At 65.8% G+C, this 25,891-nt stretch overlaps 1 protein-coding gene across 2 annotated transcripts; it reads right to left on the bottom strand.

Moving 5' to 3' along the window:
* Nucleotides 1–285: 285 nt before the first annotated feature.
* On the bottom strand, nucleotides 286–25,541 carry FLNA (filamin A). Of its 2 annotated transcripts, XM_033849810.2 has the most exons (48): nucleotides 25,391–25,541; nucleotides 21,882–22,369; nucleotides 18,573–18,821; nucleotides 18,372–18,469; nucleotides 18,105–18,252; nucleotides 17,601–17,719; nucleotides 17,430–17,507; nucleotides 17,176–17,338; nucleotides 16,875–17,075; nucleotides 16,212–16,349; nucleotides 15,999–16,122; nucleotides 15,747–15,883; nucleotides 15,453–15,646; nucleotides 15,204–15,317; nucleotides 14,970–15,113; nucleotides 14,256–14,379; nucleotides 14,009–14,169; nucleotides 13,833–13,923; nucleotides 13,576–13,745; nucleotides 13,185–13,302; nucleotides 12,824–13,086; nucleotides 12,001–12,598; nucleotides 11,738–11,911; nucleotides 11,490–11,652; nucleotides 11,252–11,412; nucleotides 10,988–11,158; nucleotides 10,459–10,582; nucleotides 10,213–10,369; nucleotides 9,374–9,563; nucleotides 9,196–9,219; nucleotides 6,697–6,944; nucleotides 6,518–6,613; nucleotides 6,246–6,348; nucleotides 6,018–6,158; nucleotides 5,781–5,909; nucleotides 5,412–5,585; nucleotides 5,154–5,315; nucleotides 4,857–5,060; nucleotides 4,628–4,780; nucleotides 4,391–4,513; nucleotides 4,006–4,272; nucleotides 3,732–3,869; nucleotides 3,418–3,533; nucleotides 2,759–2,891; nucleotides 1,808–1,984; nucleotides 1,426–1,644; nucleotides 1,138–1,341; nucleotides 286–768 (listed from the first exon to the last, which is right to left on the bottom strand). In XM_033849810.2, the coding sequence occupies exons 2-48, from the start codon at nucleotides 22,252–22,254 to the stop codon at nucleotides 581–583; spliced, it is 7,944 nt and encodes a 2,647-aa protein (XP_033705701.1). In that variant the 5' UTR covers nucleotides 22,255–22,369; nucleotides 25,391–25,541; the 3' UTR covers nucleotides 286–580. The 2 variants fall into 2 exon arrangements, with proteins under 2 accessions (XP_033705701.1, XP_033705702.1); XM_033849811.2 differs by lacking the exon at nucleotides 9,196–9,219.
* Nucleotides 25,542–25,891: the final 350 nt, after the last annotated feature.

Here is a 25,891-nt window from a genome sequence, read left to right as displayed (position 1 = left end):
GCCCTTCCCCGGGACAGCATCCGCTGCTGGTGGGGTCTGGGATGAGCACACTAGCGTCAGGCCCTGTTCTGGGGGCACGACACACCCCTTGCCCCACACTGGTCTGAACTCAGGGAGGCAGAGGAGGCCAGTGCAGATGGGACCCGAGTCGGGACCCCCTGGGTGCCAGGGCAGTGGGAGGGGGCCGGGCCTGGAGATCCAGCGGCCTGTGGTCTGGGTCCGTGCTTCCATCCAGCCTGTCCCCCGTGTCCGCACCCTTGCCAGAAAGCTCGAGCCACCCTCGGGAGAATGGAAGCAGAACTTTATTCCTCTTGGCTAGAGAAGAGAACTAGCAGGTGGTTGTGCACTAGACCCCCACCCCTCACCCCTCCCAGGAGCAAAGAAGACAGGCAGGCTGCCTCTGCTCGCCCCTCTCCTTTGCCCGAGTGGAGGCAGGGGAGCGCAGCACAGGGCAGGGTCGGCTGCGGTGACAGGGTGGCCAGGGCTGGCCAGGGCTGGGGCGGGTGCTGCTTGGGTGGCGGAGGGCGGGCGCAGGGGCACTTCTCATCCTGGGAGCTGCTGGCTGGCACGGACACAGAACTCAGGGCACCAGGACGCGGTAGGGGCTGCCTGGGATGTGCTCGTCACCCCATTTGACCACCAGCGTGTACTCCCCCTTGTCCTTGAGCAGGTAGGAGACGCTGTAGAGCCTGCTGCCCACGTGCTTCACCAGGATCTCCTCGCAGGGTGTCCGGGGCCCGTGTACCCCTACCAGCAGCATGTTGTTGCCTGGGGGTGGGGGAAGGGGCCTCAGTGCCAGGCCCCAAGTCCCTCCCCTCAGCTGTGACTGCGCTGACTCCCTTCTCCTGTCTTGTAACCTCCCCTTCCCACCTCGTCGCCTGTTTTGGGGTGACAGCCCTTCCTAAAGAGCTGCCAGCAACCCTCCCACCCCACCCCCCCACCCCGGGCAAGACCAGCAAAGGAAACTCCAGCTCCTCCAGGGCACTTTCCTGAAGGGTAGAGGAGACGGCAGGGAGGCCCAGGCTGGAAGCGGCCCGCTCCCAAAGGCATTCCCACCGCCCTCGTTCCCCTTGCCATGTTCCCAGGCACTGGCTGTCCGCTCTTATGTCTAGCCTCATCTCCTGGAAGGACGCCCACCTGCTCTGCTGCAGTCCACCGTGAAGCTGCTCTTCTGGCCCATGTAGGCCTTGCTCAGCCCCACGCCCTTGGCCAGCACCTTGCTGGCGTCGGTGGGACCTGGGCCTGGGGCCCCGTGCTGGGGGGCGCTGGCAGTCTTGGTCAGGGAGTCCACAAACACTGATGATGTCTCATGGAGGCTGTGGTTGCTGACCAGACGGTGACCTGCAGGGCAGAGCAGGAGGGGCTAAGAGGTGGCCAGAGTGTCGCGCACTGGGTTGGGTAGCCGCAGTCTGGTACAAGGCTCACCTGTAACTCTGGCCTTGAAGGGGCTGCCCCCAATGTGGTAGGGGCCGCCGTACTTGATGGAGATGAGGTAGCTGCCAGGTGCCATGGGGGTGTAGGTGACGCGGTAGCCCTCAGGGCACTCCTGGCAATCCATCTTCACCTTGGAGGGCCCGTCGATTGTGACCGAGAGGGCACCAGCGCCCGCATTGCTTGTGTTCACGATAAACTCAGCTGGGCTCCCTGGGGGCACGGGAGGTTAGGCAGAGCTGGCCTGGCCTGTTTCCCCCCCCCCAGCCCTCCAGCGTAGCCTTGTCACCTCCACACGCCTCCTGTTGTCACCGAGAGCTCGGAGGAGGGACCCGAGCAGTTGTTCACACACTGGAAGCCGCACCCGCTGACCTACCTGTGACGCCGCCTTCCAGGCCAGCCCCGTAAGCGGACACCAGGCCTGGGTCCCCTCCATGCCCAGGCTCCCCAACTCGGATCTTGAACGGGCTTCCAGGGATGTGGGTGCCATTGAACTTGACATCAATCAGGTAGATGCCATTCTCCCGTGGGATAAAGCGCACGGCGTACTTATCTGAGGGGCAGAGGAACATGCCGTGGGCCTGGGGTCTCTCCTCCAAAACTGAGCAACCGGCATCGGCGAGGGGCTTCCCTTGCCTGCCAGCGTTGAGTCCAGCAGGTCTAGGGGGCCACTCAGCTTGTTCTGGAGGCCGTGCTGGGCACCCACACCCCACTGCACAGGCCTCCTGAAGCCTGAGGGGTGAAGCTTCAGATGCCCAAGCTACCCATAGGACTCATTTGGACTGGAATCGTTTGTAGGCAAAATGCCCGCCTCGATGCCTCCTTCTCCAAGGGTTACCATGAGTGCCTTATCCCCCACGTGTTCACTGGGACCCAGAGACAGGCAGGAACTTGCTTGAGGTCACGCGGCTGGGAAGGGGCAGGATGAGGCTGTGAACCAGTGAAATTGGGCTGGGCAGCTCCTCCCACCCCCGGGCTGTCCCCGGGTTCCAGGCCTTGGCCAAAGGCCTGGGCAGCCCCCATCACTGGACTTTGGGTCTCTCCCTCAAGAGACTGCACTATACGGCCTGCAGAAGGTGTTTTCCTTCCTAGCAGCATGGCTGCTGAGCTAGGTACCCCAAGGGCTTGGGTCACAAGCTGGGGAAGCGCCGCCCGGCTGGAGGAGCCCAGGCCTCTGGGCCCCGTCTCGGCTGCTTCCGGAGTCTGCGCCTCCCCTTTGTACCCTCAGCCTGCTTCCCAGCCAGTGGGCCAGGCCCGGGGGGAGGCGCACTGCTCCCAGTCGGGCCAGGGCGGACGGCTGGCTGGCCGGGAAGGGCCAGGGCCTCACCTTGGTCGATCTCCGTGACATAGCACTCCTCCAGGGCTCCTGAGGGGCTGTGCACCTTGGCATCGATCGCCCCCTTGGCCCCGTTCAGGCTGACTGCAAAAGAGGCTGGCTGGTTGACCTTTAGCCCTGACTCCTGGAAGCACAGCAGACGCGGTTAGGGGCTGGGGCGGGGCAAGGGAAGGAAAGGGCTCCAGAAGCAGGAATCCCACTGGGTTGCACTTACCCATCTGGCGTCCAGCTTGGTTTAAAGAGGGAGAGCCATGGATTCTCGAGGGGCAGCAAGCTACAGGCACACACCCCCGCTCCCAGACCCACGCTCTACAATCACACACCGGGCGGCAGGAAGGGGGTGGCCCCGCCCTGCGGGCAGCACTCAGCCCTGGCAGGCTGTCCCTCTTTAAACCTCAGCCCTGGTGCTCAAGGGGCACAGGCTTCTGTTCAAAGCCTTTAGAGCTGAGACACGAGAAAAACTCCACGCGACGGTCAGGGGTACTTCCTCCGACCCCAAGCGTGGGCTGCACCCGGCCAGAGCAGAAGCCCGGCGCCCCGAGCTGGGCTGGGCGGGTCACTCGACACAGGGCCAAGGCCTGCTCTGTGCGGCGGCTCTGGTCTGGCCGGGCCCAGGAGCCCCAGGCGGGCGGTTTCTCTCGGTGCCTCACCTGAAGACTAGAAACAGTAAGGCGGCGGGCGTCACCAGACGGAGAAGCCACGGGCACCACAAAAGGGCTATCGGGGATGTGCTCCTCGTTGAACTTGACTGAGACCTCGTAGTCACCTGAGCAGGGAGAGAGAACAGAGGGCGTGCCGGGAGGTCCCCACCTGTCGGCATTCGAGCCTGCCACCTCCCGCAAACAGCCTGAGTGGCCCTGGGACCTCAAGGTGGAGGGTGGGAGCCGGGCAGGGCTGTCCGCGTAGACCCAGACCAGCGCCCAAAGCCGAGTCCTGCCTCCCAGCCCCAGCCACGCCTCAGTACCTGGCTCCTGGACCACATAGGCCACGCCACAGGAGCCATCCTTGCGGTCCTCGAAGGAGATCTCGGCCTTGCTGGGGCCCTCGACAGCAATGGCCAGGCCCCCGGCGCCAGCTTCCCTGGTCCAAATGCTGAATTCGGCTGCGGGAAGGTACAGTGTGTCCTCACGGAGGGCTGCTCCCCCGGCGTCGGCCCCCGCCAAGCATGGCTGCTAGCCCCCTCCTGCCCCCCAGCCCCCGCCCAGGAGGGGCAAGAGCCCCGCAGGAAGCAGGCCTACCTGGCACTCCAGCTTCAGCCCTTTCCAGGCCAGGGCCCCCTGCGCGGACCTTGTGGGCTCCCCCTTCCCCCAGGGGCCCTACGGTGAACTGGAAAGGGCTCCCAGGCACGTGCTGGCCCTTGTACTTGACGCTGACGGTGTGCATGCCCATCTCGGCGGGCACGAAGCGGATGCAGTAGGTGTGGTTCTCCCCTTCCACGATCTCGGCCTCATGGCTCTTGCCTGATGGGCTAGTCACCTGGGCTGTCATGTCCTGGATGCTAATTTCTGTAGGTGGGGGACAGCCTGGTGAGCAGGAGACCGAGGGCCCGCCCCTCTGCTTGGGACCACCTCGGGCTGGCACCTAGGGCTCCCTGGGACCCTCCCTGGCTCCTGTAGCTCCTACCAGGGATCTTCAGGCTGAGGTCACAGTGACTGCCAACGTTAGCCACCGACGGCGCCCGTCGCCTGCGTGTGATGCTCTCTTTCACCCGGCCCTCGCCTGTCACCTTCACGGAGAAGGGGCTGCCTGCAGGAGGAAAGCACAACCCACATCCCACACAAGTTACGTTCTGCAGGTGGACCCTGGGTGTGGCAAGAAGGTTGCCCAGCCATGGGGAAGGCGCGTGGGTGCCTCACTCACCGGGCACGTGCTGGTCAGCGAACTTGATGTTGATGATATAGTTTCCAGGCTCCGTGGGGCAGTAGGTGACCCTGCATGTGCCATCCTCCAGGTCCTCTGTGTTGATGTCCACCTTGCTGGGACCCTCGATGGACAGGCTGAGCCCACCATAGCCTGCGGGAGGGACACCCCTGAGCCAGGGGGCCAAGTACAGTGGTCTCACCCCAGCTTCCAGGCCGCCACCGCCTACCTGCATCACGGGTGTCGATGATAAACTCTGCGGGCTCAAAGGTGTGGCCTTCGTGGAGGCCCTGGCCGGAGACGCGCACGCGGCTGGCATCCCCAATCTCCGACTGGCTGATCACCACTGGAATGGGGCTGCTCGCCACATGCTGGCCATTCTTCTTCACGTGCACCAGGTGCTCCCCGGTCTCCTTGGGCACGAATGAGATCCCTGGACACGGGGAGGGGCTGTCAGCTGGGGAGAGGCGTGCCCCCACCCCCAGCCTCCCTCCTTTCCAGAAGGCCCTGCTCCCCAGCCTCTTACCCACGTGGCCATTGCGCAGCCGCTTCAGCAGACAGGGCTCCTCCCGGCCCGAGGGCGGCACCACCGTGGCTGTCAGCAGGCTGAGGTCCGTCTCCGAGATATTGATGGGGATGTCAGCGGCAGAGCCCACCTTCAGGTGGGACATGCGCATCGAGTCGTCACCTGGCAGGGGACGGTCACTGTGTGTCCAGGCACAGAGGGAGACTGCACCCACCCTGCCACCTGCCTCCTTTTGTCACCGCTCTGGGTATCACCTACCTGTGACCCTGGCAGTGAAGGGGCTGCCCGGGATGTGCTGCTCGTTGTACTTGACCAGGATGCTGTAGTCACCAGGCAGCACGGGCAGGTAGGAGACGCTGCACGTCCCGTCGTGGTTGTCGGTGCAGCTGATTTCTGCTTTGGATGGGCCCTCGATGGCCAGGGACAAGCCCCCTGGAGAGAGTTGTGGGTGAGGGTGCGAACTGTGCCCAGGGACACTGCGCCAATGAGGAGAAGCCCCAACGGGCAAGCAGAGGCCGGGGGTGGGGCAGGGAGCCTCATCTGGGGAGCATGTCCAGTGTCCAGCTCCCCACCGGATGACAGTAGCCCGTGACACACAGGCGGGTCAAGACGAGAGCTGCCGCTCACCCTCTCCTGCATCCTTGGTGTTGACGGTGAAGACAGCAGGCTTGTTCACCACGCCGTGCGTGAGGCCAGGCCCGTAGGCTGTGACGTGGCCGCAGTTCACATAATCCACGTAGAACTGTAGGGGGCTTCCTGAGGCAGGAAGAGGGACCACATGGAATGGGGGCCTCGCGTCGTCCCCAAGCCCCTCCCCCAGCCCCACGCCCCCGTAAGGTGGTGGTGGCATGCTGAGGGGTGCACCTGGGATGTGCATGTTGTCGTAGCGGATGTCCATCTCATGCAGGCCGGCCTCGCTGGGTGCGTAGCGCACGGTCACAGTGCCATCCTTGTTGTCGGTGATGGCCGGCTGCGCCACCTTGCCCGAGGGCATCCGCACCTCCCCTGCAGGGCAGTGGGGCGCGGGTCAGGGCAGCCCGTTGGCACACTCTGGCCTCTGTGGCTCCCTAGCTCCTTCCCGCCCCCGCTCACCAGTGATCTCGCCCTTCTTGATGGTGAAGGGGATGACAAGGTCGAAGGGCCTCAGGCTGGTCACATCCAGCCCGTTGACACCCACCAACGGTCTTTCTGGGGCCTGCAGTGGAGACAGAGGGCCTGAGTGAGGAGCTGCAGGAGGGAAGGGGTCCCGCGTGGGAGGATCCGGGGTCCCTCCTAACAAGCGGCAGAACAGGGCCTCACGGGACGCCCAGCTGGCCGGTCCCCGAGTGTCCCCTAGGGCTGGGAGGAGGTGGGCCAGGCCATACCCAGGTCTGCTGACCGCCCTGGGCGTAGGTGTACGGCGGGGCCAGCTGCTGAGGCCGTAACGGGGGCTGTGCCGTGGGCTGGTCCCCAGCCAGCGCCTGCAGAGCAACGCACAGGAGCTGGAGACTCTGTCGTCACACATGAGCCCCGCCCGGACGCCTCGCCCCCGACCCCTCCTGACCGTCACTTGGAAGGGGCTGTTGGGCACGTGTTCGCCACCGAAGCGCACGCAGATGACATATTTGCCCGGCTGGGGGGCTGTATAGAAGATGTCAAAGGTGCCGTCCTCGTTCTCTACCACGTCCACGTCCACCTCGGAGCCGTCGGGTGTGCACACGGTGCAGGTCACCTTGCCTTTGCCCGCCGCCTTGGTGTCCACGGTGATCACCGTCTCCTCCCCAATCTGGATGGTGGGGCCGATGCCAGCGCCTGGTGGGGTAGGGTGGGTCCCCAAAGGGGGGGCCAGCGCATGAGCTCGGCGCTCGGGCCGCTCCTGTCCACCTGCCGCCCGCCCAGGCCTCTTACTGCCACCACCAAGCACAGCCAGGCCTCCCGCCCCCGCCCCCCCAAAGCTGGGATGGTGAGTGATTTCTCAGAAGGCAGGAAAGGTTCCCCCGAGCCACCTCAAGCCTGGGAGTCCTGTCTCGGGGGAGTCCCCCACATGGGAAAGGCCCAACGGATGGCACCCAGGAGTCTGAGAGGAAGGAAGGGCCGGGAAGCCCACGAGGTCACCGCCGCCATCAGGGCACACGCATTTGCCGCCACCGCCCCCACCCACTTGGCTTCAGCCTGTGCCGTGGACCACGCTGACCGGCGCCAGCGCGCCGGCTGGGCCCACGGCTGCCTTCGCCCCTGCGGCCTGGCCCCGGCCCCCAGTGCCGTGTGCGGACGCGGTGAGGCGGAGACCTGCTGCAGCGTGGGGAACGTGACACTCGCCCCGCGCCCCCCGGGCCTGAAGGTGAAATTGGAGTTTCCTGACAACTGAGAACGCTCGCTCGACCGGAGGCTTGCAGAGAGGGGCGGCCGGGCGTGGCCCAGCGCAGGCAGGGAGCTGGGAGCAGGGAAGCAGGTAGGCAGCAGGGTTGGCACCCAGGCAGCACAGCGCAGCAGGCAGTGGTAGCACCCGGGGGAAGGGGGGCTGCGAGGTGGCGAGAGCAGAGCAGCTGAGCAGCCTCCAGGGCCCCAGAGTGCCCGAGGAGAGGGGAGGGACAGTGACGTTATGATCTGGGCTCAGCCGTGGAGGCTCGGGGGGCTGTAGGCTGTGAGGCCTGGCAGCGAGTGCTTTCTGGAGCCCGGCCCCTGCCAGGGAAGCAGCTGGGGGCACCGGACCGACTCGAGGGCTGAGTGCAAGGGGGTCCCCCGGCCAGCCTGCCACCGAACTCTCCTGTCCGCCGAGGGCTCCCGCTTTGCGCAAGGGCTCCATGCTGGCCTTCCGCGGCTCTCCTGAGCGCTACACCTGGCCCCCCGCTGCCCGCCCCTGCCCTGGGAGGCCTCACCTCGCACACAGCCACACCTGATCTCCCTGGCTCGGAACCTGGACCCGCCACCTAGCTAGTAGCTCGGGCCCCAACCTCACAGTCAGCCCCGACTCCCCGCTTTCCCTGCCCGGCGCCCAGCCCCTCAAGCCCCACCACCAGCAGCCTAGCCCAAGCCACCCCTCCGACTGGTCCAGAGGTGACTTCAGTTCCCCAGCTGGGCGCCCTGTCTCCATTCTGCACGCGGTGGCCAGGTAAACCGAGACCACTCCCTCAGCCCAGCCCTGCCCCTGCCTCTGCTCCCCCCAACCCCGGCCCTACCCCCTGCCCTAGGCACGCAGGGCTGGCGTCTCAGACCCCGAGGCCTGCTGTCCAAAGTCGTCGAGCCCCTGCCGTGGAGCCCCAGCCACCCTCTAACTTTCTCCCTGGCTGCCTCGGCCAAGGTCCCGGCCGACAGCCTTCAGAGGCTCCCGTGTAGTCGTTGCCTCTTCTTGGTGTCCCTGGCTGGGGCTGGCTCTCCCCTCCCATGCCTGAGCAGGAGAACCTCCGTGCCTGGTTGGGGACCATCTGAATAACGTCACTGCTTGGGGAATGGGGGGAGGGAGGGGGGAGGGGGGCCACCGAGTGCACTTTGGGGCTCTGAGGCCGGGCCGGGCCCCGCCATGCTGGCCGCCCAAGCAGTCGACGCTGGTGCTACGGCACTACCAGCCAGCCCCACCCACTCATGCAGCCTGCACCTCCCCCGGCCTGGGACGCAGAGGCCCCCGGGAGGTGGGGATGGGGGTCTGTGGATCCGGCCGGGGCCGGGGACTCCCGCTGCTTGGGGGAGACCCCACGCGAGAGCCCTGGACGCGGAAAGAGGAAGTGAAGAGAAAGGGCCTGCTGCCCGCCCCCGGGACTTCCCCGGGAAGCCAAGATCCCCAGACCCCAGAGCCCCCAGGGGGGCGCCTCTCAGGATGCACCTCACCCCAAAGCTCTCAGCTGCAACCCGACTTCTCAGATGGGGAAATGGAGGCCCAGAGGGGGAGGGCCGGAGCAGTCATGCTCAGCTCCGGAGGCCTCCCTGGGCCCTAACCCTCCAGTTCCCCCCTCTGTCCCTGCCAAGAGCTGCAGCTGGAACTGTCCTGGGAATCAGCATGGAAGAGGAAAGGAAGCTGCCCTCCGGGCAGGAGGGGCATTGGGAGTGGCCCCAGCAAGCAGCTTACCTAGCCCGTGACCTCCGATTGACACTGAGGTGAGAGGGCAGAGAGCAAGGAGAAAGGTCAGGTGAGTCACTCAGGGGGCGGCCCCCACTCCCACACGCCGCCCCAAGCAGCGAGCCCGTGCACACAGGCACACCCAAGCCCCGTGCTGAGCGCCGCGGCCGCTGGCGGGCTGGCTCACCTGTGACGGTGCACTTGCTGGCATCCCCAGTGGGCACGGCCCGAACGCGGTACGGGGAGAAGGGGATCTCGTCACCACCATACTTGATGAGGATGGTGTAGCGGCCCGTCACGTCTGGCACGTAGGCCACCGTGTACGTGCCGTCGTGGTTGTCTTGGATGTGCGTCTTCTTGGGCTTGCCCTCAGGGTCCTGCACGGCAGAGCGCAGGGGAGGCGGTTGGCCCAAGCCCAGCCAGGCCCGGGGTTCCCTCAGGCCCTCTCAAAGGACCAAGCGTCGAGCGCCACTGCTGCAGGGACAGCCTCTGAGCCGCTCAAGCACCGTGGCCCAAGACGGCTGCCTGCATCCACCACTGTCCTTTACTTCCCCACGGGCAAGGCCCAGAAGGGAAGCGCCAAAATGCCCAGTGACCCCCCCCGGCCCCCCGCACCCTGCGTGACAACAGGCAGGGGCAGGGACCTGGCGCCCATCCTGCTTTACCCCCACGAGGACCTCTCAGCTCCCATCCTCTACCCCAGGGCCTGCCCTAGCACTAGGATGAGCTCCCCCAAAGATCTCAGAGTCCTAGCCTTACACCTGGCCCCAGAGAATGTTACAGGCAGAAAAGCTGAGGCACTAAGGGCTTTGGTGACACCCGAAGTGAGCAAGTGCGTGCGTGGGGCAGCCCGTGTCTGTCACCACCATCCTAGAGGCTGGCACGGCTTCTAAGGGAGACCAGAGAGCCGGGCCGCGGACCCGCGCGGCGCCCCGCTCCAGCCTGGTCCCCTCCCCTCCCTCGCCTTCCCTGTGCCCGGAGCTGCACCGCAGCTGGAGCAGGCGGCCACCCGTGCGGCCGGCTCACCGTGATCTGAACCGCCAGCAGGCCCTCCCCTGCGTCCTTTGCGTCGATGGTGAACTCCACAGGCAGGCTGGCGGGCACGCCAGTGGTGTTGAGCCCGGGGCCGCTGGCCTTCACCTTGCTGGCATCATGCGTAGGCAGCACCTTGACCTTGAAGGGGCTGTTAGGCCAGGACGCTGTGAGCGGTCAGGAAGGCTCTTGGTGCCCAGCCCAGGCCCCTCCCCACACGCAGAGGGCCCAGCCTCTTACCTTCGGGGCACCTCTTCTTCCCCGTACAGCACCGAGATGCTGTAGGGCCCCTCACGGCTGGGCACATAGTTCACGGTCTGGGTACCATCGGCGTTGTCCACCACATCCACTGGCTCCACCAGGCCTGGCCCCAGGCCCACAGACAGAGCCTTAGCCGGTGCCCTGGGCCCCTAGGCCCACCACACTAGAAAGCCGAGTTTGGGCCACGCACCCAGCCCCTCACCCCAGGGGGCCTCGACTTGCCCTCACCTGCCCGTCCCCAGAACAGCCCTGAGCCCCTGTGACATCTCAGACCCTTGCCCGCTCTACCTCCCTCCCGCCTGCCACATCTGCTCAGCGGTCTGTTCTGCCTCCTTTAGGTCCCCTGCCCCAGGGCACTGGCTCTGGGGTCACCTGAGGCTCCTCCGTCAACTGCCTGCCCACCGGCCCCGCCCCCCGCCCCCCGCCCCCCGCCGTCGCTGGGTCCCCTCCCTCAGAGGACCGCACTCTCCTGACCTGACCCCCCACTCCCAGGCACAGGAACACTCACCTTTGGGCCCCTGCACTTTGACCTGCAGCGGGGCCACGCCGGCCTTGCTCGTGTCCACCTGGAAGGACTGAGGGAGGTTGGCACGGACCATGCCTGGGCTCAGGCCAGGCCCAGAGCACTTGACCTTGGACGCGTCTGTCACATCATGCACAGGGACCTTGAAAGGACTGCCTGGAGGCGGGCAGAGGGATGGCAGCTGTGTGAGACAAGAGTGGAGGGCGGACAGGTGGTCCCAGCCCGGCCCCAGCTGACCTGCCTCCTCACCTGGCACCTGATGGCCGCCGTAGGTGACGTTAAGGCTGTAGGTGCCGGCCTCATAGGGGACGTACTCGACCGAGCAGCTGCCGTCCTTGTTGTCCATGCAGGACATCTTGGCCTCGGAGGGGCCCTCTACAGCCAGGCCCAGGCCCCCTGTGCCAGCTCCCCTGGTCCAGAGAGACAGCCCGTCATCCCCTGGGTTCCAAGGCCCCCTGCAGCCCCTGCCTCCGGGGCTCTCACTCACCTGGTCTCCACGGTGAACTTGTTGGGCTTGTTGGTGGTGCCGCTTTGGATGCCCGGCCCATGGACGCGCACTCGGGAGGGGTCACAGCCCTCGGTCACGGGCACCTGGAAGGGGCTGCTGGGCACAGGGCTGCCGTCGTAGGTCACATCCACAGAGTGGAGTCCTGCAGGAGGGCAGGCTGAGTCAGAGGGAGCCCAGGTCACCCTGCCTCCACCCCCGGCCCATCCCTCCAGCGCCCTGGCACGCACCCTCCTCGTAAGGCGTGTACTCCACTTTGTACGTGCCGTCGCCACAGTCCTGCACGTAGGTCTCGGTCAGGTTGCCCGAGGGGTTGGCCACGCGAGCCTTGACGTGCGGCCCTCCGGTCTGCGTCAGAGCCCGGGCATCCACACTGAACTCGGTGGTGGCTTCTCGGAAGACGCCTGCAGGGGGGCAGGGAGAGGAAGAAGAATGGGGCTCCCAGGGCCCCGGCTCCCCCTGCTCCCACGCCCTATGGTGGGGGGCCTCTCACCTTGGCCCTCAATCCCGGGCCCGTAGCACTGGACGCCTGAGGTGTCCACTGCGGGCTCCACCTGCAGCTTGCTGGGGAAGTTGGGCACGGGCTGGCCGCCGTACTTGATGGTGACAGTGTAGGCCCCGGGGCACAGGGGGATGTAGGTGATGGTGTGCGTGCCGTCGCCGTGGTCCTGGATGTGCACCTCGGCTGGCAGCCCCGCCTCGGAGCGGATCTCAATGGTCAGCTCTGCGCTGCCTGCGCTCGAGCAGTCCACGTGGAACTGGCCCGCCTCACCGGCGGTGGCCCGCTCCAGCCCGGGGCCCGAGCACTTGACCTTGGATGGGTCAAAGCAGGGAACCACGTGGGCCTTGAACGGGGAGCCGGGGATGTGGGTGTCAGCGAAGAGGATGTTGATGTTGTAGTCCCCGGGCTCCGTAGGCACGTAGGACACAGAGCACGTGCCGTCCCCGTTGTCCAGGCACTCCAGCTGGGCCTCACAGGGGCCCTCCACTGTCAGGCCCAGGCCGCCTGTGCCGGCGCCCTTGGTGTCGATGGTGAAGCGGGCAGGGGAGCCTGCACTGCCCCCCTGCAGCCCGGGCCCAAAAGCTTTCACCTGAGGGAGGAGGGGCAGGTCAGGAGCCAGAGCCACGCCACCTCCCCGACCCTTGACCCTCAGACCCCCAGCCTGACTCCGTCTGCCTCCTCTCGTTCTGGCTCCCCTCCCCCACCAGACGGGCACAGGCAGGTCTGAGCAGGGCCACCGCTCAAAAGGACAAACATGAGAAGGGGTGAGGGCGAGTCTGGAGAAGAGAGGGGGTGGCGCCTACACCCCAGTTACCTTGCTAGGCTTGGTGGGGGGCACAGCTTCGAGAGAAAAGGGGCTTCCGGGCACAGGCACGCCGTCGTAGGTCACCTCGACCTCGTAGGGCCCCTCCTCACGGGGCACAAAACGCACCACGCTGTTGTCAGCCCCTAGGCCTGGCTCCACCTTGCAGGGCACTGCTGTCCCCGAGGGGCCCACAATCTTGGACACCACTTTGCCTTGGCCACCGGCACCCTTCGACTTGACTGTGAACTCCTGGTCTTTGCCAACATCCACCTCTGTTGACACGATGAAAGGAAGGGGAGAACTGTGGCATGGGCCCAGGCAGCCCCGGGGCGCGCTCAGTGGCTGGCTGCGACAGGCCCCAACGACTTACTCTCTCCCAGGCCGGACACCTTGATCTTGCTGAGGTCCAGGCTTGGAGACACCGCCACCGAGAAGGGGCTCTTGGGGATAGGATCCCCTCCATAAGTGACACTGACACCCACTGGGCCCTGGGAAGGGTACAGAAGGGCAGGGTCGTGGGTCATGGCCCTGGTCCCCCTGGCCTGGGGCTTCCCAATTTGGGCATGGGGAGGGGCTTCAGAGACAATGGCTTCTCTCTGCCACTGCACCCCCTGGACTTCCATGCCTTCTCTCTCCCAGGTGGGAAACGAGAGTGGGCGGGAAGCCCCCCGGAGCTGCCCACCCAGCCCACCACGTGAGGGGGGCCCACGGGCTCAGCAGGTATATGGACAGGCGCGGCCACAGGGGGTCAAGGTAGCTACCTGCTGCACAGGAGTGTACTTGACGGTATAGGTATTGTCATGGTGGTCAATGAGGTCCACATCACGCACCGCGTCCCCCTTGGCCAGCCCCGAGAACTGGACATCCAGCTTGCCTTTGCCGGCGGCTTTGGCATTGACCGTGAAGTGGGTGGGTTTGCCAAGCTCAACACCTGAGGAGACACAGCTACCCTGTAGGGGCACCTTGCCCCACGCCCCCTCGGGGCTCCCCAACCTCCCCATGGGGTACTCGTCCTCACCGGTACGACTGAGGCCAGGGCCCTCGGCCTTCACCTTGCTGGCGTCATGGGAGGGGTCCACCTTGACCCGGATGGGGCTGGTGGGCGTGGCCTGCAGGGGGCGGGAGGAGGAGGGCTGAGAGAGAGCCACACCCCAACACCCAGCAGCATTAGGGGCCGGAAGCACCAGCACCCACCTGGTCCGCGAAGAGGACCATGATGGTGTAGCTGCCAGCCCCGCGGGGTGTGTACTTGACCGTGAAGGTGTCGTTGTCATTGCGGATGATGTCGAAGTCAATGTCGGCCTCAGCGGGGCCCACCACGCCGGGGGCACACTTGATGCCGATGCTGACGTCACCTGCAGGGGAGGAGGGAGTGGAGGCTGGAACCTCACGGGGACGCCTCGCCCACCCGCCCACCCGCGCTCTCGAGGCAGGGCCTCACCCTGGCCGGCCTCCGTGCAGTCCACAGTGAAGTAGGTGGGCTCGTGAGCCTTGAGTCCCGTCTTGGCCACTCCTGGGCCGTACACCTTGACCTTGTTTGGGTGGCTGCCGGCTCCCACATTCACCTGCAGGGCACGGGGGCAAATGCAGGGGCATGACCCGTCTGGAGGAGGGGCAAAATGGCGTGGCCACCCTGGGGAGTGCCATGTAAGGCAACCATTTGATGCTGCAGTGCCGCCACCCTTCGCCGTCTACGCAACCAGGCAGTGAGATCGCTCGTCTGCACTAACGCCTGTACTGGAACGCCCGTGGCAGCACTGCTCACGACAGCCAGAAGGTGAGAAACCCCAAATGCCCGCCAACAAATGACTGGCCACCTAACACGTGGTCTATCCGTGCAGGGCCTAGGAGCCCGTCCCCAGGGAATGTCTAGAGAAGGTAAACCGCACAGCCAGAAGCGGGTGCGTGGCTGCGTAGGGCCGGGGGCAGTGGAGGCACAGAGGAGTTTCTCTGGGGGACGGTGAAAACGTCCCCATCCTCGACTGTGGTGATGGCCGCACAGCTCTCAACTCACTCACAACCACCGAGTTGTTTAATTGAACGGGGTAGGCTGTACGGTATGCGAGTTTCATGGAAGAGGGCCGTACCACGGCAAAGCGGGCACCCAGGGAAGTGGGCTAAAGGCCCATCTGAGGCCTGCAGAGGGCAGGCTCACCCGAAAGGGGCTGCTGGGGATGCTGACGCCTCCCCAGGACACCATGGCTGTGTGCTTCACCGGCTTCCGGGGCACGTAGGAGCAGCTGTAGGTGCCGTTGCCGTTGTCCTTGACCACTGCCTCCACGGGGCAGCCCTCGTTGTCCTGGAGAGCGGGCGGGAGCAGGCGGCCTCCTGGTCAGTGCCCGGGCCTGGGCACCTGCCCACCCTGCCCCCACCACAGAGGGCACCACACCTGGACTTGGACCCTGAGAGGAGCCTTCCCGCCGTGCTTGGCATCCACCGTGAACTCTGCCGGCTTGTTGACGGCCACACCCGTCTTCTCCAATCCAGGCCCACGTGCCTTCACCTAATGGGAGGCCACCCAGATCTCAGGGGACCAAGTGCTGGCCTCCAAAGACAGAGTGGCAGGAGCACACTGCCGGCGATGCCAGCCCAGGGCCCTGAAGCCCAGAGACCCAGCCCAGCGGCCCGCACCCTTTACCCTGTCTGGATGGAAATCCTGGGGCGCCTCGCGGATGTCGGCCATGAAGGGGCTAAGGCGGATGTCTTCACTGTTGCACAGCACGTGCACGGCATACTCGCCAGCCTCCTGGGGCCAGTAGCGCACATCACAGGAGCCATCGCCCTTGTCATCACATTCGATCTTGGCCTGTGACGGGCCCTCCACAGAGAAGCCTGAGAACAGCCGCCAGCTCCGTCAGTGCCCTGGAACCTCGGGAGGGTGGCCCTTACCAGCCTCTGCCCCCAGGTGCCCACATCGCAGCCTCCAACTTACCCAGGGTGCCCACGTCGTCCCCAATGGCCTCCACCACAAAGTCTGCGGACTTGCCAACGACGCCGCCCTCCAGCCCGGGGCCCCAAGCCCGCACCTTCTGATTGCCACACTCGGTGCCCACCTTCACCTCGAAGGGACTGCAAGGAGAGAGCCACCCAGGGGAGTGCCAAGGGGCCCCGTCTTGGAGGGGGGCCGGCCCAAACCCAGCAGAGGGAGGAGTGCGCCACCTCCGAGCTCAGCCCGGGGTCTCACCTGCGCCCGATGTTCTGGCCGCCCCACGTGATGGTGACAGTGTATGTGCCGGGGACCATGGGGTAATACTCGAAGCCATAGACACCATCCCCCAGGTCCTTCTGTTTCACGCGCTCCTCGCCCTCTGCCGGAGACAAGGGAGGGCCTCAGGCCTGCCCAGCAGTGGCCGGGGACTGGCACCGCCCACCCCAGCCCAGCCACAGGCCAACTTACTGGGACCCTTCACGGTGACCTTCAGCTCCCCACTGCCCGCGCCCTTCGTGTACACCTTGAAGTCGGCAGTCTCCTTCACTCGCACACCCTTGGGCTGGAGGCCCCGGCCGACGGCGCGGCAGGCCCCTGGGTTACAAGCTGTGAGCAGAAGGCTGGCTGAGCTGCTGGGAGCCGGCGCTGGGCGACCCCTCCCTTGCTCCCACAAGGCTGGGCCATCGGGCCACACGGGCCGGTGAGGGACGCGTAAGAAAGAAGTGGAAGGGACCGTGACCCTAGGACCTGTGTGGCCCAGGCCAGGACACGGCAGGCCTCCTCCCACCTGCTCCAGCCATGCCAGCCCCCAGCCCCCCGCCTAGCCCCCCCTAGGAAGACAGATCCAAGTACCGTTGACCCTGTGGGCAGAGCAGAGAGCAGCAGGTTTCTAGACAGCTGGAGCGAGCTCTTCCGAAGGTGAAAGCGTGGAGAGACAGAGAGAGATGGAGAGGGCGAGAGGAGGAGAAGGAGGAGGGTCCCAGCCGGGCCAGAAAGAGTGCGCCCGCACAGCGGAAGGACAGAAGCCCGGGGAGCCGGGGCGGGGGCTGGAACGGGACCTGCCCGGCTGCCCCCCTCCGAGACCGCAGGGCTGGAGCCGTGCCCAGCGGGGGGCGGCCGGGACTGGCCTACCTTGGCCAACAGTGACAGTGTAGGGGCTGCGAGGGATGGGCACACCAGCGAAGGTGACATGCACCGTGTGGACGCCCTCCACGGTGGGCTGGTAGCTGCAGCGATACGTGCTGTCACCCCGGGCCTCCAGCTGAGGCTCCATGGTACCCTTCCGTCCTGTGGGGTCCTGGATCACCACTTCCACCTCGCCTGTCCCCGCTCCTGCCAGGAGGCATCGGTTCAGATCCCGGAGCCTCCAGGCCGCTCCCGCGCCCCCCCAGCTCTTCCCCCAGACCTGCCGGCCTCGGCACCCTCCCCTCACCCGCCGTGAAGATCTCAAAGTAGGTGGTCTTGTTGGCGATGTTGCCGCTGGGCTCCAGGCCAGGGCCCTGGGCCGTCACTTTGCTGGCATCTCCCTGGGACTTGTCCACATACACCTCGAAGGGGCTCTTGGCGATGTGCTGGCCGGCAAAGAGCACAGTGACCTGTTCCCAGGAGGGGCGCACCGTGAGGGCAGGGTTGGGGCACCCTCGCCACTGCCCTCGCCACTGGCCTCCCCTTGGGCTGAGGGCTCACCTTATGAGTCCCCGTCACCTCGGGGACATACCAGACAGAGAAGGTACGGTTCTTGTCGTTATTGGCGGTCACCTTTGCCTAGGGTGGGAAGGAGTCCGTGAGCCGTTGCTCAGAGCGGCCCCTCCACGCGGAGGCCCGGCAGCGCCCTGCCCTGCCTGCTGGCCGCCCTACCTCCTCCTGGTGCCCGGCCGGATCCTCCACGTACACCAGCACCTCTCCCTGCCCGGCGCTTCTGGTCTCCACAGTGAACTCTGCCCGCTTCTTCACCATGTTGCCTGTGGGCTCGATGCCTGCCCGGGGATTGGGGGGGAAGCCACAGGCTGGCTGTGAGGGCTGGCGCACCCCCGCCGCAGCCCCATCAGGCTGTTCGGAACGGGGTGAGTCAGTTCGGTGTACACCCCAGCGCGCAGAACCCGGCCTTCGGCCCCAACTGCGCTCCTGCCGTGGGACAGGCCTGGGCCTGTTTTCTAGAACGCTGGCTTGAGTTTGCCTCGGGCTGGTGTGGCGGGGGGAACACAGAGCCAGTGGCCAGTTTTGACCAGCCCTGACCCACTCCTGCCTGACTCACGGGGGGGCATTTGATAACCTGGCAGCCACGTGACTGAAGCCTCCCCGGGAGCTCACGTTCAGGGAGGAGGTCACCTTGCAGGAGGACCCCCCGCCTGGCTCTCTCACCTGGCCCGTAGGCTCGGGCTTTCTTCGGGTTCAGTTTGGGCCGCAGGGGAGCCCCTGGTTTCAGCTTGGCCTTGGGGAACTGGGACAGGTAGGTCATGACGGAGTGCTCATCCACATTGGGGTCCACGATCTCCTCAGGGGTGATCACCTGTCACGCGCGGAAAAAGGAGCCAGTTGGCCTCCAAGCCTCAGGGTCCTGGGACACGCCACCTCTCCGCACTGGGCCCTCAGCCCCCAGACGGCCGCGGTTGGCCCGGCGGAGCGTACCTGAGGGATGCCCAGCCAGTCGTCGGCCTGCTGCATGGCTTCCCTGGCGTTGTTCACGGGCTTGCTGGCATCCCAGGAATCCCAGTCAGGGCACAGGCCTGCGGGGCAAGGAAGGCCATGAGTCTGGGGGGCCAAGAGACCTGGCTGCAGGCCATCCCCTCCGGCCCCCTACCGGCGGCCCCGCCCCCCGCTGCCCCTCACCCGGGGCACAGCTGTCGACAAGGGCGCCCAGGGCCCTGCCACTCTGCCAGTCCCGGCTGAAGTTGGTGATGGGCAGCTGCGGCAGCTTGTTCTGGATCCAGCCCAGGAGCCTCTGCTTGGGCGTCTGCTTCTTGGCCTCCTCGTCCTCCTCCTCGTCCCACATGGGCATGGAGATGGAGTAGTGCAGGATCAGGGTCCAGATGAGGCCCAGGATCAGCTTGAGGTTCCCGTCCACTATGGCCTTGCTGTCTGTAAGGGGAACGAGCGGCAGCGCTGGGCGGGCAGGGCTGACCCGGGGTCCCTGTGCATGTGCGCACAGGGTTTGGGGGTGGCGCACATTCAGGGTGTCAGGCCACTCCCAGGCACTGGGGAATGTGGCAGCATAGCAGGCCCCAGGGAGGAGGCACAGGCCCCCGTGGGCGGGGTGGGGTGTGGGTCGGGGCCCCTTTGGGGGTGTGAAGGAGGTTTGGAGGCAAAGCACCTGTAGACACATGACAATACAGCACAACGAGGGGGCCCAGAGGAAGGACAGGAGACAGACCTAGGCGGCAGACAGGGCCAGGGGAGGCCTGGGGAGGAGCCCCCTTCCGCAAAGGTGGCTCTGGAGTGAGTGGGATGAGTGCTCTGCAGGGGCCCACCGCCCATCCCCAGGGATCTCCAGGAAAGGGCCCCTGACCTGCACCGAGAAAGAGGAAGGCCGGCGGGTGGAGAGGTTGGGAAATGTGGCGGCTGCCCTGGGGTCGCGGGGGCGGGTGGATGGGTGGATGGCATGGGGCTGGGGAAGCGGAAGCGGTGGCGCGCGTTGGGCAAGGACCCTTTGGGTGGAGGGTGTGAGCCCCGCCCTCCACTGCCTTAGTGCTCCCCCTCCCCCCACAGAGCCAGGCTGGGAGTTGGGCAGCAGCCCTGATGCAGGGGGAGGGGCTGGGAGCCCCAAGGAACCGGTGGTTGGGCTGCATGGCCCTGACTCACTGGGGCCCGGCAGAGATGGCCTGCCAGCCAGGATGCCGGGCAGGACACATTCCAGGGGCCCCCTCACCCAGCCCGAAGGGGAAGGGCGGAGCCAGTGAGCCTGGGTTGGGCGCTCAGGGCCCAGCTTGGGAGTCTGGGTGGCAGAGGTCATGGGTGGGGTCCCCAAGTCCTGCTGCCTCAGCAGAGCCTGCTCAGCTGCTGCCCGCCCTCCTCGCCACCTAACGGGCCACTGGGCTACAGGCTGGTGGCCGCCAAGCTCACCACAGGGGAAGTGGTTAGGGCGGGCACCCTGCACCCCATCCCCATGGCAATGCCTCTGGGCTCTGAGCCCCACCCAAGGCCCTTCTGGGTCTCAGCCTCCTCAAGCGAACGGGGTGGGGGGGCCGGGGGGGCCTCTGAGAACTCAGGAGGGCAGCTCATCTTTGGAATCCCTGCTGGCGTGTTCCACCTACCCTTCCCCAACAATCAGTAGAAAATACTTGTCTAGTGAGTCAACTTGGGGGTGGGGAGAAGGGGATGGGCGCCACCAGAAGGGCCATCAATGGCAGGTAGCCTGACTCCAGCGGGCAGCACCTTGCGGACCAGCTCAGTGCCACTCAAAGCACAGCGGCCTTCCTGCTCCTAGGCTGCGGTTGGTCCCGGTCCCTCACCACTGCCTTGCACTGTCCCCAAATGGCAGGTAGGAGGATGGAGTGGGGGCTTCAGGCTAGGGGTTACTGGAAGGTTCAGAGAAGCCCAAGGACACAGGAGTAGCCAGGCCTTCCCGCCAGGCTCCCACCCGCAGAATCGCGAGTCCAGCACAAGCCCTCAGCAGGCCCGAGGTCCACTACGACCCACGAGGGGAAACACAAGGCCAAGCTCATCAGCCATCATCGGGCTGGGCCCTCCCCACCCCCGGTCCATAGGAGGCTGGCCTAGGCCCTCCCATCCACCTCACAAAAGAGGGTGGGAAGGACCGGGCTCAGAGTTGAGAGACTGACTGGTTGGATGGCCCCGCCCCATCCCACCCCCTTTCCCCAGCCCCCCGGGCCAGCCTGCCCCCTCCCTCCCCTAACCACTGCTGCTTTCCAACATTTTTTTGCCTTATATGGCAAAGCTCTGGGAACTAGGCCTGCTCCAGCCAGCTCACAAGAGGAGGAGAAGGAGGGAGGGGGGAGGAGGAGACCCCCCCCAGACAATTGGGGTGTGGCCCGCCTCCCCACATCCGGTTGCCCCCCCACCCAAGGCTCAGAGATGACTCAGCTTGGCTAGACTGAGGCTGGGACTGGGGGGTGGGCCTCGGCCTCGACCTGCATTCCAGAGAAAGAGGTGGGGCCCTTGAGACCAGCCCTGAGTGGTTGGGGGCACCTGAGTCTCGGTCCCTCCTTTTCTCAGGCTCCGCATGGACCGGGCCAGGGCTGTAGGGACAACTGGAAGGCCTCTTTCGATTCTGAAGAAAAGAAAGCTCGTGCCCCTTCTCTCCCTGTCGCATCTCCCCGCCCCCCCCCCCAAGTCACCAGTTCTGGTGCCTGTCCCTGTGTGGCTCTCATCTCCGAAGTGCCTGGGATGATGCAGTAGGCCCGACCACTGCCAGCCTCACCAGCCCGGTGACACGAACACTGGGCTGGCAGCGAGCCCAGCACATGCTGGAGTACCTCCCAAACAACTCCTGCATATTCTAGATGCAGGAAAGCAAGTCCTACATGGAGGCAAGAGTTTGGCACAAGCTCGACAGTAACCAGGTATCTAAGAGACTACAAGCCAGCTCCCTTCACTGGCCAGCGCCCAAACCCATCTCAGGTGCTGTTTTGCTAGCTATGGCCCTCTCTGGCCCCCTAGTTCCCGAAAGAAAATCTAAACTTGCGGTATGAGCCATCTTCACTGGGGGGCACTAGACAATGGGACCCACAAGCTCCAACCCCCGTTTAAGGAACCACAGGGGTGCCTGAAGCCCAGAGGGCCCTCTCCAAACTGCTGTAGGGGGTGGAGAGCCCCGGCCTCCCCCTCGTTAGAGATGGGGCACCAGGCGCACGGCCAGAGCTTGGCCAGTGCCCGCCCCCCCAGGCCCTCTCCCACCGCGGGCGCAGCGACGGGGGCGCGGCCTGTGGAGGATGTGAGCTCAGCCTGGGCGTGGGCCAGCCGGGGACCGGCGGGCGGGGGCGCGTAGCGGTCCGCACGCACCGCCGGCCTGCGAGCCTTTGTTCTCGAGGCCCACACGGAGCTGGGCGGCCCCGGGGACTCCCGGGGCGGCGCCACAGCTTAGGGGGGGTGTCTGCGAGGGGTCGGCCCGGAGAAGATGGGAGGACGCGCGGAGCCCCCCTCCCTCGCCTCCCAGCGCCACCGGGCGGCCCGCGCCCTCACCGATGGACACGAGCTTGATGCTCTCGCGCTCCAGGAACTCGAGCGCCACCGACACATTCTCGAGCTGCATCTGGCGGAAGGTGGGCCTCTGGTTGTGCTTGCGGTGCATCTTCTTCTGGCTGAGCACCTCGAGCAGCGCGATAAGCCGCAGCCCGTCGCTCAGGTCCGTCTGCAGGTTGGCGATACGCTTACTCACGCACTTGAGGTGCTCGTTGCACCAACGCGTGAATGTGTTCTGCTGGATCTTCTTCCACGGCGCATCCTCCGCCAGGTCCTTCTCGGTGGCCGGCATCTCGGCGTCTCGCGTGTCGGCGCCACTGCCCGGAGCCGCGCCCGCAGCGCTCTGGCCCGCCCGGGAGTGGGAGCTACTCATTTTGAGGCGCGAGGAGCCGAGGGGCGGTGCTGCAGCCCAAGCGAGGGGACGGCCCTTTAATTAAAGTCGCAGGCACCTCAGCGAGCGCGGGGCGATGCAGACAGCAGAGGTTGCGCTGCGGAGAGAGCGAGCCCTTTAAATGCGGGCGGGGGCGGGGCTGGGAGGCGGAGTCACATCGGGGCGTGGCCTTGGGTGGGGCTTCGGGGCCGTGCCCGCCCCGCCCCACCCCACCCGTTGGAATGCCCCCCTGAGTCCCCCCGCCCAGGCGATTTCGACCCGACCCCCAGCTCCGGGAAGGGTCGTTGGGCCCCGTGGCGGGCAACGATGCGCTCAAGTCCTGCGATCTCCCTCCTGCGCTGCAAGAAACGCTGCAGCGAGGAAAGGCTGAGCAGCGTCTGGCGCTGGACCTCTTGGCTTCCAGCGGGCACACCATACAAGGGACTTTCCTTCCCCAAGGCCCCTGCGGGGGGTGGGGTGGCTCGCCCTCCCTGAGTCACGTGGACTCCGCTCGGTCCCCGCAGCCCCCCGTCGTCCCCTCTCCCCCGAGCTCCGGCGCTTGGGGTTCCCTGGACGCGCCCCAGCCGGCGGCCCCGGCGGCAGCAGCAGCAGCAGCGGGAAGGGGCCCGATCTGAAGGGCGAGCCCTTGGAGAGCGCAGGTCTGGGCCAGGCGCTGCTGGCAGCGCTTTGCGCGCGTGCGCCAAGCCAAGGAAGCCCGTAGCGCCCGAACCCTAGGCCGCCCCCCTCAGACCCCCTGCCCCAGCCCGCCTTCCCGCTCTGCAGGGTTTGGCCTGCGCACCTGCGCCCCGCCGGTCCCCACCGCCTCCCTCCCTCCCCGCTCCACCCGGGAGGAAATAGGGCACTGGGCCAGGAGGCCACCGGCACTCCTGGAGCCAGCAGCCTTGGAAGGGGCCCGGGAGTGCCGTTGCGCACTGGCACAGGGCGCGGTGTGATGCATGCAGAGACAGCGAGTGCCCGCCTCACCCACCAGCTGTCCACCTGGGGCGGGAGGGGCTTCCCCTCCTGTCGGAATGGCCCCTGAGCCCAGTGTGACCAGCAGCCAGGCAGCGGCGGGGAACCTGCTCCGGGGTTCCAGTAAGACTTGGTGGGCTCTGAGCACCTGGGTCTCGGTGGGCTTCAGGGCCGTGGTAGTGCAGAGCGGGCCCCCAGGACAGGGGGGCCAGGGGACCGAAGGGGGCAAACCACGGAAGGCTGCCAAGGCCTGCTGGGGAGCCGGGATGGTGTCTCCAGGGCAATGGGGAGCTATTTGCTCAAAATTAATTTTCTGGTAGATAACTGGAGACCGTGGGAGGTCACTGTGGGGAGACATTGACCGGCAAAGGCACAGGGGCAAGAGGCCTGTTGGGACATTCACTGCCACCCTCTTCAGTGAAGAGAAGCCAGCCTACTCATGGCTTTGTCACCAGAGTGGACTCACTTCCCCCAGTCCTGTGTACCTCCCCTCTCCAGGATGTTCCCTTCTTTACATCTTTTTTCCAGAAAGGCATGTCTCTGTCCCTCGTGCTTGATTCTTAGATTGACCCGCAGACTAGCAGTAATTAAGTTATCTGCTAAAGACCAGTGGGAGAGGAGGCCCTGGGTCAGCCAGCACGTCATGCCCAAATAAGGTTGACTCTTGCACAGCCCTGGTGTCTGCATCACCCGCAGTGGGGCTGCAGTCCCCACCGGCATCTCCCTTGCCCTCCAGCATGCTCGCTTGGGGGCTGCCTGTCCCCCCACTGGTTTTTCCTCACCAGTGGTGGTGGCATGGGGTCTAAATGATGTTTTTCAGTCTGAGGCTCACCTCCTGTGCACTGTCCACTCCTGACCACTTTCAGACACATGTGCACAAAACTCCACACTGCGGTGTCTGGGAACTGGGATGGAGGTGGGAGAGAGAGCTGTAGAGGGGGACCCGTGTGGACCCCTCCCTACCAGGCCCCATTCAAGAGGAGGTGAGAGTTGTTCTTCTGATTCCCCTGCCCCACTGGAAAGCAAGTTCCCAAGGACAGAATTACACCAAGAATTGATTTTCAGTCCATAACTGCCACCCAATTGGGTCATCTGTGTTCATTCCTTAATCTCCAGGGAGCAGGGAAACTGAGTCAGAGTAAGCGACCAGAAGCCAGCTCCAGCAGAAAGGGGCACAGAAGCTGGGTGCCCTGGCTTCCAGCCCTAGGCTTTCCCTATTTGGGGGCAATAAGTGATGGGGATGTAGAGGGTTCTTGTCCCTAGGGGACATAGTATCACCACCAGGTGGCGCCCCATCCCAAAGCCCCCAGATCGGGCAGCCCTTGGAAGCCAAAATCCAGCTCTTTCATATTTTCCCTTATTTGGAGTAGATTCTTGGATGTTAGACACACCCCGCCTCCCACCCCACTCCTGCCCTCAGACCCCAGGCCAGGCCCTCCCACAGGGGTGCTTCGGCTGATGAAGAAAGCCGAAGAGTGGCAGGAGGGGCTGCTCAGGCAAGTCCAGGTGCAGCACGTGACAGCACTCAAGTCCTGAGCTCCCACTTCGACAGAGCGGCCTGGAGCACACACAGGTGGGTCTGTCAGCGGACTTCACCTGCTGCTCCCGGACCAGGTGGCATGGGAATCTGGGGACCCTGCCGCTCACATCCTGGCTGGTGTGAACATCTAGCTCAGAGCCAACCTGGGACAGGGCGCAGCCTGAGAATCTGGCCTGGCCACCCTCCCACCCGGGTCCCCGTGGAGCACAGCAGCCCAGGAGCCAGCCCCTATGTACCCAAGGCAGTTGGTGCCCAGAGGACTGGTGTCACAGGTACCCACTGTCGCCCTCCCAGGGGGCATACTGGCTGCGAAGTGTCCTTCCAGGTGGTCACTCGCGCTCAGCCCACACAATGTCCTGCTTTCAGGGCCTTGCCTTCCTGGACAGTCATGCAGTGACCCGCTCACGGGCACCCACGAGAGCCCATATCCTGCCAAACTCTCAGACACCTTCTCTCTCAGGGACCCCCATGGCTTTCGGCTCCCACACTCCTGGGCACACACATAGGTTCCCGGGGAAACCCGGGAAGGCGGCTGCGCTCACGCACCCGGCTGCACCTGGCCCTGGGCTCCCGCTCCGCGAGCAGCTCGGTGACCGTTCCACTCGGTGCCCGCCTCGGAGGCCTCACCTGCTGTCCCTGCGGGCGGCCGGCGACCGCGGGGTGGCGCCTGGCCGGTCCTAGAGCCCGCGCCGAGCGCCTCGGGGCTCCGCTGGCGTCCGCTGCGCGCCGCGCGCCTCCACGCGAATGGGCCGCCGCCGCTCGCCTTCTTGTTTGCCGCACCCCCGCCCCGCGCCCGGCCCGGCCCGGCGAGAAAGCCTTAATTGGTAAAATCGCCCAGGAGCGGGGGTGGCGGGGCGCCGCGGGGGCGCGCCGTGAGCTCAGGCGCCCGGGCCGCCGGCGACGCCCCCCCACCCCCGATGAGCTCACCGTCCAGCGAGGGGAGGGGCGCGCCCAAGGGGTCGCAGGGCCTGCGTCTCAGCCCAGCAGCAAAAGCCACCTCCTCCAGGGAGCCGCCCACAGTCACGGCCCCCCGCCTTTGCCCTGAGCCTGGGCTGTCCAGACAAGTCTGATTCTGCCTTGGGGGTGGGGGGCGACAGGCCCTTGCAGGTGCTCACTGAGCGCCTACCG

The sequence above is a fragment of the Tursiops truncatus genome, chromosome X, assembly GCF_011762595.2.
Source record: "Tursiops truncatus isolate mTurTru1 chromosome X, mTurTru1.mat.Y, whole genome shotgun sequence".
NCBI classification, from domain to species: Eukaryota; Metazoa; Chordata; class Mammalia; order Artiodactyla; family Delphinidae; genus Tursiops; species Tursiops truncatus.
The sequence above is the reverse complement of the archived record's forward strand: the minus strand, read 5'-3'. Positions and strand labels throughout refer to the sequence as shown.